Genomic DNA, 14,318 nt, shown 5'->3' with positions numbered 1-14,318 from the left:
GGGTGCTCCATGGTAGACAAACTTTTCTGCATTTAGAGACTTGGTTACAGCACTGTCTCTCATGTATCTGCACAGTTACATTACATACTGTCACCTTATATGCTACAAATCAGAGCCCTCTAGTGGCTGAGGGTTACAACTTGTGTCAGTGAAGCAGGAAACATGACCGAGTAATACCCATGGGAACAGAATAAAAAATTCTGAGACAATACTTTTCGGCACACCCTCACAGTAGTGAGCAAGTCCATATGCTGTTCCATCGAAACTGAAGCTTTGGAAGACATCAGACACCAAACCTCATCCAGAAATATTGCCTGACCTGTCAACAATTGACAAATAGTGTAGTAAGGTGAAATGCAGTCTTTGTCAGACATCTACCTTATCATCAGGAAAATGCTGGACATTTGTGGGAGGAATGCTTGAATATTCTGCTGGACAGTATTTGGATTCTGTCTGGTTCCAAGATGTGTACAGTTGCCACCTGGTTAGTTTCTTCAGGGGGAATCTGGTCTGATGCCTTCACTGGGGTGTTTGGTTTTTCCCATGTCTGCTGTCCTGTTACACAGTGAAATATCCTTGCCACGGCACTGTAGCATGCTGCTAGAGGGGTAAAAACAAATGTTGCATCCCAGTTCAAATGGCTCTAAGCACTATGGGACTTAACATCTGAGGTCATCAGTCCCCTAGACTTAGAACTACTTAAACCTAACTAACCTAAGGACATCACGCACATCCATGCCTGAGGCATGATATGAACCTGTGACCGTAGCAGTCGCATGGTTCTGGACTGAAGCGCCTAGAACCGCTCGGCCACAGCGGCTGGCTTATTAGTTGGTACAAATACTACCACTGCAGTCAAACATATTATCTCAATGCCTAAGAATGAAGTGGTAGACCACCTCTGTGAAGAACCAGATATTAGAAGGGAAGTAAAGGCCCCGACACTATACGATCAGTATATTACAACTGAGACAAAGCGTAACATGTAAAAATCAGTTGTGGGTCAGGTTTAAGTGTTTTGCATGACATTCTAAATACAGCAAAAGCTTTCAGGGGTTGGGTCGTTTGGCAGAGGAAGCCAGACAGCGAGGTCATCGGTCTCATCAGATTAGGGAAAGACAGGGAAGGAAGTCGGCTGTGCCCTTTCAAAGGAACCATCCCGGCATTTGCCTGAAGCGATTTATGGAAATCATGAAAAACCTAAATCAGGATGGCCGGACACGGGATTGAACCGTCGTCCTCCTGAAAGCGAGTCCAGTGTGCTAGCGACTGTGCCACCTCGCTCAGTAAAAGCTATCACCCACTAGATTCTGCAACTGCTCACACCAATTCAGAAACTCCACTGAATCGAAGGAGCAACATAAACATTGCAGCTGATTCAGACATCATACAGGTGACTTCTGTCACCACCTCATTATGGACGAGTGTTCAGTTTATCACTTTGGCCTCAGGTGAAGGAGAAAAGGGAGCATTGGAAATGTGAATTCACTACTAGCAAAACAGGCATAAACCCAACCATCATTAGGCAAGATGATGAATGTTTTTTGGGACTGGCATGCTGTGTTTTTACCAGATCATGTTCATAAGGGGGAAACCATCACATGAGTGTACCCCAAAATCTCCTGACAAGGTTGCAGGAAGCTGTGCTTTTGCTCCATAATGTGTTAGCTGATTCTGCAGGATACTGTCACACTTGCTACTTCTTTGGGCTATCAAATTATCAACCCCCATCCCTGCATATCTCCTAGCACAGCATCCAATGACCTTCTCCTACCAAGATGAAGAAACAATTACATGGCAGGCATTCCCAAAACTAACAATGAGATGATTCTCGAGGAATAACACTTCTTGAATTGCCAAAATGCATGCTTCTATACCCAAGGGCTTCACCAATTCATATGTCTTTGTGAAAAATGTGTCGCACTGAATGTGGAATTTGTATAGAAGGAAAAACATCACAATCATGTTTTGTGGTCACAACCTGTTTTTTTTTCTTTTTTTTCAGGTGAAAAAACTTTATGACTACACCTTGTAAACACTTAAACCTGCACCCATTTGAACCTGCTTGTTGTATTCAAACCTTGGTCTCCGTGTACAATCCTATTTCACCACCCACTTTCCCTGTATTACCATAGTGATGATTCACTGATGACACAGTAATTCAGTACTGCACAATGCCGTACCAACCTTTATAAACAATGCTTAAGGAAAAAACCAACATTGTTAGATGTTTATAGTGAAAAGAACCTCAAGCTGAAGTCACATTTTACAAATCACCTTAAATATCTAAGCTCTGTAACCCAACTTTTGCATTGTGGATAAAATCAGATTCTGTAGATACAAACATCAAAGCAGACTTACTTTTCCTATTTTCATTCACTAATGTCTAGAGCCATCACACCCTCAGATAGCTCACCACTAAGGAGGAAAGCAGTTGCCACACACAAGTGTGTAATAAGAGTAATATTTGATGTCTGTTCTAGAATCTCTTGCACACAGCTGTTTCAGCAGTTGGGCATGCTGACAACAGCTTTTCAGCAGATTTAAGCACTTATCAAGTTTTTTGTGAACAATCAATCACAGTTTGAAAACAACAACATTCATAAGAACAATATTTCAGGAAATCAGCCATAAAACTGACTGGATACACATCATAGTGAGATCTTGCAATTATGATCCACAGAACAAGCATATAACTAACTAACTGTCCACATTTCAGTCTAGTTACCGCATACATTTCATTGTATTGCATTTCAGTTCCATACTCCTCATTAGTTATTTGATCTACCTACATAATCTTCAGTATTCTTCTCTAGCATCATACTTCAAATTCCTCTACCCTCTTCTTGTCTGTACTGTTTATTGTCCACATTTCACCTCCATACAAGGCAAACACCTCCATAAAATACATCCAAACAATTTTATACTCAATATTAACAAACTTCTCTTTCCTCAAAAATGCTTTTCTTGCTACCGCCAGTCTGCATTTTATATACTCTTTACTTGAGTTATCATCAGATATTTTGCTGCCCAAGCAGCTAAACTCATCTACTACTTTTAGTGTGTCATTTCCTAATTTCCTCAGCACTACCTGATTTAACTCCACGACATTCCATTAGCTTTGAGGTACCTTTGTCGATTTTCACATTGTGTCTTTGGATTGTAATTGCAGTCTTATTTCTGTACCAATTTTATATAATCTTTTGCTCTCTCTACTTCATTCCTGCTACCTCCAGAATTTCAAAGGTTTATTCCAGTCTCCACTGTAGAAAGCTTTCTCTAAATGTATGAATCTTCCATATTAATTATACTGTCAGTACTGCCTCCTGTGTTCATACATTGTTCCAGAACCGAAACAGATCTTCCAGAGCTCAGCTTCTGCCGGTCCTTCCATTGTATTACAATTAATTCATGTCACTATTTTACAACCATGGCTTATTATAGTGACAGTTCTGTGATATACACTCCTATCAACACCCATCTCCTTTGACACAGAAATTAGGGTATTTTTCCTGTCACATACCTTAGATACCAAGGAACTAGTTTTATTGATAATTCTGACAACACTGTATACACCATGTACCTTGTTTCAACTTAAGTCTTCCAGCAAATTATTCTCACACTATCATATGTCCCATCTAACATTCATCTAAATTCTCTTCCCTTTCCTTTATATTGCTTTCAAGCTTGTTTCTTTTGTACAGCCATTACATGCATTTCTTCCATCCTTAAGACTTCCCTCCTTTGCTTACAAGTGGCTTGTCATCTAAGCTCTTGATACTCTTAGTTGAGCGCCCACAAACCAAACATCATCATCGTCTTCATCATCATTGTTGTTGTTGTCGTCGTCATGACACTCTTACTGCTACATTCTTTTCTCCACAGATTTCTTCAATTTTCTACTGGTTGGCATCCAGTTTTCTCATGATCATTCACGCTGCTAGAGTTTCACATTTATCCTTTATTAATTTCTGCCTTGCCATTTTGCATTTCTTCTCACTCTAATCTTTTAGACATCTTGACTTCTGCCTGTTCCACTTGCTGTGTTTTTATGTTTTCTCAGTTAAATTCATTATCTTTCATATTATTCAAGGATTTCTACTGGCCCTTGTTTTTTGCCTATGTGGTCATCCCATTCAAATCCTGTTTTATTCCCGTCCATTTTCTAATCAATCATCGTCTAATGCTCCCTTTTTTTCCTGCCTTTTTGCAATTTCTTCAGTTTACATCTGCTGATCATAACCAATAAATTATGGGTGGTCCACATCAGAATCTATAATGTTTTGCGGTTTAAAATCTTGTTTAGATATCTCTGTAGGCCTACTATCAATCCATAATCCATCTAAAACATTCCAGTGTCTCAGCTAAGATTATTAAAGTTCTACTAGATGCTTTCCTCTAAGTCCTTTCTCCTGATACACATTCTCCTACAACCCCCCCCCCCCTTTTCTTTCTCTTCTTACTCTCAAACTCCAGCCCCCTCCCCCAAATCACAATTAAATTTTTGGCTCTCTTAAAGATCTAAATAATTTCTTTTATTTCATCATATGTTATTTAATCTCTCTCATATGTTATTTAATCTGCAGAGCTATTACACATGAAAGCTGTTACTACTGTGGCTATGACTATATTCATTATGCTGTTCACACTAGTACATCCCAATTTGTATCTTCTCATTCATCACGAGATATACTCTGGCATTATGCTTATTTGGTTGTGTGTTAATAACAGTGCACTAAACTGAACTGATGGCCTGCTCTTTCTGTCAATGCACTTCATTTACTCCCACGTAACTTCAAGTTATCCTTTTCAATTTTTAACTTCTTTAACCTAATTACCCAATTAAGTGATCAAACAATCCACGTTTTTGATGCATGGAATACAAGATTTGTTTTTCCTGACAACACCCTCCTGAACTTTCACCTCCAGAATATTCCACCCAAAAGGATGTTATTATCAATCAGCCATACAGCAGAGTTCCTTGTCCTTGTGTAATCTACAAATGTAGTTTCCATTTTCTTTCAACCATTCACAGTAACAACGTAACGAGACCATCTTGGGTAATGTTAGGAGGCCAGATCAGTCAATTATTCAGACTAATGCCCTATTTACATGAAGCATTCCGTAGTGTCTCGCTGTGAGGACTGCTGACTAACCCTACTCTTCTTTCAATTTTCACCTCTTCTACTAATTGAAATAGATAGGTATGGGCCACAGACCAGAACAAAGCATGGCTTTAAGCACATTTCGGCGATTAAGGAAGTACAGGACAGTTACAATTCAGGGAAAGAGAGAAATATCTCTCATTATTACAACACATGCAACACTGGCACATGCCCAATTCCAAAATTATAGAACTAAATAATGTAAACATATGAGAAAAACAACAGGCCTACCAGTCTTTGATGTGAGTGATGTGATGTGTCTACCAATATTCACCCATCTAACTCCACTTTTTTACCTCTTTTACGGCAGTAGGAAGTATGTCAGACTGGGGATCAGAGTCAAACCAAACACCTAAATGTTCAATCACCACTTGGTTCTAGAGCTTTTGCATGGAGTTAACATGACGGTCTGGGATGAGAACAATCCAGCTACATCAGGTTTCTTATTTCAAAATACACTAAATCCTACCATACCTGACTGAATGAGGTATTTTTGATAACTTCTTTACTTAGGTCATTATATATTTCATTGTCTTCGAAAGTTCAGACATCCTTACATTTATTACCATCCATGGTACAAATAAATTGTTGTCATGAAAAGAAGATATGCACATCAGAAATTGAGTCCTCATATACATTCCTTAAGTTTTGGAACACTAAAAAGAGAAAGATTGTTTTTTCTTACATTGATACACAAAGCAATCAGTGAAAGAAGGTACCTGATGCACAAGAAGTAAACACACCGACATGACCACTCTGCAAGCCACACTTATGTGCCTGGCAGAGGGTTCTTTGAGCCACTTCAGACAATTTCTCTACTGTTCCAAACTCTTACAGCACTTGGGGAAAATGAACACTTAAATCTTTTTGTACAAGCTCTGATTTCTCTTATTTTATTAAGATGATCATTTCTCCTCGTGTAAACCGGTGACAATAAATTATTTTTACATACAAAGAAGAAAGCTGGTTTTTGAAAATTTTAGGAAATATCTCACCACAATTAAAAATGCCTTTGTTTTAATTATTACCATTGCAACTCACTTACGTATTGTATCATAATGGTAATAATGGGTCATCGTAGATAAGTTTTGGATGTTGCACAAATTTGTGCCAATTTGAGCAATTCACAGGAAAACTGGTCACATAAATTCAGTCTAAACAAGAAACGAGATGAGTAATAGAATAAAACAGATTATTTTTTCCTTGAACAGTGTTCACAATCAAGTAGAATTTTATTTTGAAAGGTAATATTTTCACATTTAACTGGCAACATCTATTATGATCAACACAATTGTGATTTCAACTGTAAAATCATTTCAGTGTGAAAAATAATACTGCAAGGCACTATTATTGGGAATGTACAAAGCAGGGTACTCAGTTGCTGGGATTTGTTAAGCTGCAGTGGAAATGATGTTGGAGGTGAATTATGTTTATATAAGCTCGACTAATGCCTCAGCATGAAGTTTTCCATTTAACAAGGATCATACTGCTAAACTGTCATCACAATTACTGGAAATAAAGCTGACAAACAAATATGAAAATGTTGTCCTAAAAACTGTAAATATATATTTCGAAATTTTAGAAGCTAAAAATTGACACTGTAGTTTATGAATCACTGCTACTTTTCAGGTAGAATCCTGTGTACAATGTGGTCCTATAGCAGGCTCACTGTTCACCATGAATATAAAGGACATGACATAATACTTGAGGTCAACTGAACTTACTGATACCCAACATCTGATGTCACTTCATAGTGTTACAAAATAATGTTGAGATGTGTGACACTACAGATGTGCAGACAGGAAAAGCGTAGAACACTGACAACATTTTTTATACAATTTTTAAGTAGGTTGCGGTGACAGACTGATAGGCAGTGTAGTCAGGGGACTAGGTGATTTTGGTTGCGAGCTGATAAAGTGGTATCAAAAGCTTCAGTTAATCCAATGTTTGCAGTCCTATGAAGGTATCCCCAAATGAAGCAGATGAACTGATTTGGTATTGTTTGACGATGTGACTGGTAATCCACCATAAGTTTCAAGTACTTAGTAGTATCTGTCCATAATGATTTAAGGCAGAATGGCCACACAATACTGGAAACAAAAAGGAGGATGCTAAGGTGATAATGATCACACAAATGAGGCTGGTCATCAAACTAACAGCTAACCAATCCTTGAGTGCTTTTCCAGGCTTTTGGACACTTAAGTTGTAAGAGGCCATCAAATGAAAATGTGACACATAGGAAAATGCAAGTAAACTATTATTTTAAAAGTAATCACAATAACTGTTTATACATTTATCCCACTACAAGGTAAGATGGTCATTGCCTTTATGGAAAAATGTTTGCAGTTGCCTGAAGAACCATTACTGTGTCCAGGCACACTCCTCTTTGTCCCAGGCAAATTGATGGCTGTGAGTGCCTTTCTGCAGGGCTCCAAAAATATGGAAATTGTATGGCGAGAGATCAGTACTTTATAGAGAATGTGTAAAGGCTTCCCAGCAAAACTTCTGCAGCATACTCTGAAAAACATTGGGGATACATGTGCCAGCTGTAGAAGTTTTTCTGCGAAGCCCTCGCACATCCTCTATACAGTCCTGATCTCTCCCCATGCAATTTAAATATTTTTAGAGCCCTGAAGAAAGACATTCAACTCTATCAATTCACTTCAGACAAAGATGTGCACATCTGGGTACACTCATGGTTCCGTAGGCGATCACAAACAATTGTCTGTAAAGGCAATGACGATGTTGTCTCACAGTGGGGTAAATGTGTTAACAGTTATGGTGATTACATTTGAAATAATAAATGATTTACTTACTTTTTTCCTTCTGTCTTGTTTTCGTTGGATGTCCCTTACAGATCAATAGAAGAGATACAAAACATTCAAAGAAGAGCTGCACAATACATCATGCATTTATTTACGCAGTGCAAAGGCATCACAGAAATGTTCAACAAACACAATGTTGAGATGTTGCAGGAAAGATATTGTGAATCACAGAGAACCTTCAAAATTCTGTGAGTCTTTATTTCAAAATGGCTGAAGAAGCATAGCATTTCCTCCCAAAAGTGTCACCTGTGGTAACCACAACACTAAAATTAGATAAACCCAGGTGCCTAGAGGGGCAATACAGCCTTTCTGCCCACATCAGCATATGTAAGTGAAAAGGATTTGTGGGGGCACTAAAGTGGCTCGCAGATTACATATGTGGACCAAATACAGCTGTGTCTTTTACCTGTTTTAGAAATACAATCTTACTTATTTTTTTAAAATAATTTTCCGTTTAATGTGCTATGTATTATAATTTCCACAACTGCAGATGTGACCTGCAAGTCATTTTCAAGTGATTAATGTTACAATTAATGTATTTTCAGCACCTTAACCACCCTATCGAAAATGAGGAAATGATAATAGGTTTAAATAGTACACTCAATAGCAAATACGTCATTTAAACAGAGCCTTACTCCTAGTCTGTTCCACACTTTCCTCTATTATAAATCATCCATGAGTAAAATTACTTGATCTCTTTTTTTTTATATTTATTTTATTTTTTTATTCACCGAACAGAGTGATTGTAATCTTTATCTAGGTAAGTTGGAAGACAATAATTTGGTTATGAGTTGGCAAAGCCAATGAATATGAATGTCAAATAAATCCTGCTACCAGGCTATCAACTGAATAATATTTTAGCACCCTATACATGGAAAGAGGGCTTCTTTATTCAAGCAGTGGCTGCTCAGATTACTGGGTGAGAATGAGTGGACCTAATTCCAGACCATTCCACTACATTCTCAATACACAAATAAAAAATCTATTTCAGCAGCCAGCAAGCTAACAACTAAACTTGGGTAACTGTATAGATTGTTAAGGTTGGTATGAATCTTTCAAATTAAGACTACACATGAAATGGGCCACTACTCAGCAAACATCATGCTTATGAGACTTCATCATATTATTACAGATGCTCATCGTCAATATCCACCACAGATGCTCATAATCAATATCTACACAACAACACAGATTCCAGGAAAAATATTTACCTATGTCACTCATAAAACATGGCTACAGTTCTTGTTTCTGCAGCGTTATTATTGGCTTTGGAACCGTCAGTCAAAATCAAATATACACTTGTTTTATGATACTCTGCCGTTCAATACTAAACACTGTCTGTGCCTCTTAATACAAATTCTGTAACACAAACATTTTCCACTTGTCCGCAGTGTCTATAATACATTCAACAATATTTACTGTTGAATTATACTTCTGCGTAAAGGTGCGAGAGGGTAGCCTATGAAAGTGCTGTCTTATACTTGGAATCGCTATTTCTGTCTCAAATTATGATACACTGATTTAAAATCTCTAATATTACTGCCGAATGGAACACAATTACAAAAACTACGAAAGATATTAATTATGACATATGTGTATATTCTCAGGTAGGTGCATTTCCTTTGGTTTTCATCATAAATAAATGTTTTAACAATGACATGGCCCATATAATATAGTCCAGAATATGTACGAAAAAACTAGCGAATTCAAAAGATTATAATCAACATCATTTTCATGCACGTTTACGTTAAATAAACATTTTATTCGCAATATTCTAGTGTTTGTATTTTTTGTGTATGAAATCATTTCCTGCAGCTTTTCTCCACTCACGTGTAAGAAATGAAAATTACTTGTGTGAGAATATATAATACTTGAAGACATCTGAATCCTCCATGTACTCTTTCTCAGTATCGTCAGAAAGCAGACAGCACCAGTTTATTTAACTTAGAAACTGGTTATATTAAAGGCTATGATTATCTGAGATTAATGTCAACGCAAACACAAATGATTGTCTCAACAACTTTGTCTTCCATTCATAGGGTACAGTAGCGCGTGTTAGTTTCCGCTCTGAGCGCAGCTGTCAATAGTATCATATTTATTACAGAACCAGGTAGAACGTTGGAAAGGTAGTTATCTCAATTTGCCTGTTACTATCTGACAGTCAAGGCATTTCTGTTTAATTTATGTATTGTTTAGATGGGACATGACTATAAAAAACGGGTTATCAAATCATCTACCTATCATTTTAACTATACAGCAAGTTGTTACATAATCAAATTACGGTACCGCTTCTCACATGTTTTGATGTTGCGATTACGTTTCCTATCGAAACAAATGAACGTTGCAACAGTGCTTCAGCAACAATGAGTCAAGAAATTTAGACATTTACATTAAACAGCACCAACCTTGATATGACGTAACAGATATTCAATTAAGGCCTTCTTCTTCATACATTTCTCGTCATCTTGGCACAGTCCACGATTTAAACCCATGATCAGAGTTCTTAACAATCCTCCTTCGATGCTGTCCCATATCCACTTCGGAGTATAGCATAACATAGCTTGAAAGAAAAGCACGAAACACACCCACTGATAGTAAGTGTAATACTTCTTGGCATCTTCGTCGCCGAAGTCGTTTGCGACTCCCGGATGTGCCACTTCACTGCCCACTTGTCTTAGGAAAGCATCCGGCATCGTAAACGTTGATGTAATCCAACAATACGTGTTTATTGGCCTGACTGGTAATCCATTTACAATGCAATGTATGGGGTTGCCAACATACTGCGTGGCCGTAATAATGAGAGAACATGTCAGTAGCAAAACTGTGGTGAACAAGTTATGAAGTCTGAAAATGGCATTATCAGTAACGATGTCCTGCCACTTCAGGTATTCCTTCAGCCCTCCCAATAATTTATACATGTTGACAGCACACGATCAAGATGGCGTCAGAAAACAACCCCTGAATTAATTTCTTCTCAGCAGTTCCTGATAATACACAAAATTTTTAGCATTTCCGTTGGTCTGCAGAACTGTAACAAGCTCTTTTCCCCGTGTAGGCGATATTTACATCCGCGAATGCTGTTCGACACACAAGCGAAAACGCACACACTGCCACCACACTACACGCTTGCAACTGGACGCTACACCGAGCGCCACACGCTTTCTTCTCGTAGTGATTCCAGTTACTGCGTGAAGCGGTCGCCACCACTACCCTCCCCACTCCGCGGGATCCATTCTACTCGCTAGCCTCGCGCCAGGCGCCGCACAAATCACATGGAGAATGCTACAGCTTTTCCGTAACTCATACCGTTGCCTGTGCTGTAAAACTGTACCATCACTTCTCAAAAAAGTCACCTGTTAACAGTACCGAATTATGTTTTGTTTTGTTGCGTTGTTGATGAATGACGTTGCGTGCACGTGTTGGACAAGGCGACTTCCGCGTCAGCTGGGGTGGTTTGTTATTGTTTACTCATTTTGGCGCGACGATTCGAACTCACGTGTGTGCAACCCTCAAACGCGGCGTAATGTTTGAGATGTGATACCAGTTAAACATTTCGCAATGTTGCTAAAAAAAGGTTTATAAACGCGGTCCTGATTCGTTTTGCTAGTTATATCAATATACTAGCACTTCCAGTAAGATCGTGTTTAGGATTGAAATGAAGCTCTGTGGTATCCAAACAAACTTTTCTGTGAAATATATGTGCGGAAGTCACACTCGCCAGGACCATCATCACACTGTAAAACCAGTCCGCTTTTTACTTATCAAAAACTTGATTCGTAAGTGGGAGTATGAGGGCTCCTGTTTTGGCCTGGTTAACCAAATACAAGAGCTTTGTGATTTCCCTGAGAGTAGCTCTTCGTGCATGTCATAATAACATAGTAATTTTAATTATTCGAACATATAAATATATTTACTCTTGAAGTTAGTCTGGATGCTAATCGAACCCTGCAAATTTTATTTTTTATGGCAAATAGAATGCGTGAACAACTTTCAACAAGAGAATGCACGGGGCACCAAACACAGTGATATGATAAACAGCCGTCAGATTCCAGTGTACAAAAAGTGTTATGCCAATTACCCAAGCTATCTATCCTTTCCCTTTCCGAGATAGCAATTTAACTCAAACGACGTCGTTGCTGATGGGACGTTAAACACTAATTTTCCTTCCTTCCTTTCCGGCTTGGAAAGTTACTTCAAGACAAATTATTCTGATACTGTGAACAAAATGCGCGCGACTACTCCATGGATATCATCTTGCAGCTGCAGAAGACTTACCTCTCCAGGGTAAAAAAACGATTGTTTCCTGTTCTCAGTTACTAAGTGTTTAAAATCTCCATTTTTATTTTGTTCTTGTAAATCAAATGTAATTCAACCGTTCGTTGCAGCAAAGGGGCAGTCATGTTTATTACATTGTCTTATTGCGTTTGTTAGAAAAAAACTGATATGAAGATATCTCCAAATTCTAGAAATAAGACTAATACTTTTAAAGAGTGAAATGTCATTAAAATGAGTGACGTGTCCTTTTCCGTACAGTTGAAATGTTTATTCCCGTGAAGCCTAGGAATATGGTGAAGGTGTAGCAAGTTCTCACAAACTGTAAGGTAAAAAAGACAATTACCAAGCAACGGAAAAACTGCTTTTGTGTTAAACTTCAGTTTTCGCTGTATTTTCTGTGTGTAAGAACGCTATGCAGTTTTTTTTTAATTTAATATTAGGACTGTTTTCTTTCAGTAAGAATATAACGTTAAATATTAAGATTTCCAAGGAATGCAAGAACTAATTAACGATTAGTAACAGCCAAACTATAACAACATTTTATTATTCGTCACCTCCTCGTTCCATTTTTGTAACACCGTATAAGTTAAGACTGTTCCGATAGTTTGAGTTCTGATTTAGAAGTTTGGTGACTTCTTGTCGAAACAAGAAACTAAAGAGTTCCAGACTTAAAATTACTTTCGCACCAAATAATGAAAAACACGTACATTGTGATTTTACATTATTGACCCAATCAAATATAGGAGACTAACAGTTGAATTTGATAGCATATGCGGGCTCTTTAAAAGAGGGATGGAGCAGAGGCAGCAAGGAGACTGAAAAGTCTCCCCAGACGCCAGTTACCCTAGTTACACCACTGCGCTATAGTTTCCTGATTTAAATTCTATAGAAAGAGTGGAATGAGTATGAACGACACACTGATCATGAAAAGGGCGAGACCAAAACGTGTGTTTGACTTGCTGAAACAATGCACTGTTGTTGAAAGCGTCGTTCGGACTTACTAAGTGCTGTAGTCACGCGATGACGTCACTGACGAGCACAAATTAGGACCCATGTTGCTCCCAGAATGTCAGCTAGGACAAGCAGGGACAGTGCGCTGGAAGCTGAGCTGCGACAACTGGTGCAGTTTCCCCTCATTTCTCAATTCAACACCGCGCACCCTGCTTGTGATGGACTAGCAGACGACGAAATGCTATCTTGGTACATAGCTAGGCTCTTTGCAAAACATGTCAAAATTTAGAGGAGCCGTCTTGTATCTGGCGAGGTGGGGTAGCTGGTTTAAGAAACCTCCCAGGAAACATATTATCTCACTGCGAACAAAAGGTAGTCCTGATTCTTGATAATGTTTGTAATGTCAGGCATAATTTCCAAAAATGAAATCAAAAGCGAAAGTAAACTTATTAGAATGAAACGAGACGGGTCATTTTAAGCATTTAATGGTGTTGCTAGAAATATGTGTTGTGTTACATCAGAACCAACTTTAATTAGATGAACAGTTAGGTTTATGCATAAAGAAATGGATTAGGTGTCGAACTTTGATGGACGAAGAGAACGATAATTTCACATACATTTACATTATTACTCTGCAGTTCACAACACGATGCTTGGCAGAGGCTTCATCGAACTACCTTCAAGCTATTTCTCTTACATTCCACTCTCGCCCAGAGTGCGGGAAAAACGAACTCTTAAATATTTCCGTGCGAGCTCTGAGTTCTCTTATTTTGTTATGATGCTCCTTCTCCTTACGCAGATGGGCACAAACAAAACATTTCGGAGGAAAAAATTGGTGATTGAAATTTCACGAGGAGAGCCTGCTGCTATGAAAAACGCCTTTGTTTTAATGACGCGTATCATACCTGTGGTACTCTCCGCTTTCGCTATAGTACAAAACGAGCTGTCCATCTTTAAACGTTTTCGATGTCCTCCGTCAGTCCTGTCTGGTGTGGATCCTACATCGCCCAACAATAATCCGCAAGAGGAAGGACAAGTATAGTGTAGGCAATCTCTTTAGCAGACCTGTTGCATCCTCCAAGTGTTCTTCTTCTTCTTGCGT

The 14,318-nt window shown here is 38.4% G+C and overlaps 1 protein-coding gene across 1 annotated transcript in view; it reads right to left on the bottom strand.

The window, feature by feature from the left end:
• The window catches only part of LOC124554761 (innexin inx1), a 28,804-nt gene extending 17,620 nt beyond the window's left edge, over positions 1-11,184 (bottom strand). Inside the window, exon 1 of the mRNA XM_047128410.1 lies at positions 10,396-11,184. Coding sequence (XP_046984366.1) covers positions 10,396-10,908 — 513 coding nt within the window. The 5' untranslated portion in view covers positions 10,909-11,184. The remainder of the gene's footprint in view (positions 1-10,395) is intronic.
• Positions 11,185-14,318: the final 3,134 nt, after the last annotated feature.

This window comes from Schistocerca americana, chromosome X, assembly GCF_021461395.2.
Source record: "Schistocerca americana isolate TAMUIC-IGC-003095 chromosome X, iqSchAmer2.1, whole genome shotgun sequence".
In the NCBI taxonomy this organism is placed as follows: Eukaryota; Metazoa; Arthropoda; class Insecta; order Orthoptera; family Acrididae; genus Schistocerca; species Schistocerca americana.
The sequence above is the reverse complement of the archived record's forward strand: the minus strand, read 5'-3'. Positions and strand labels throughout refer to the sequence as shown.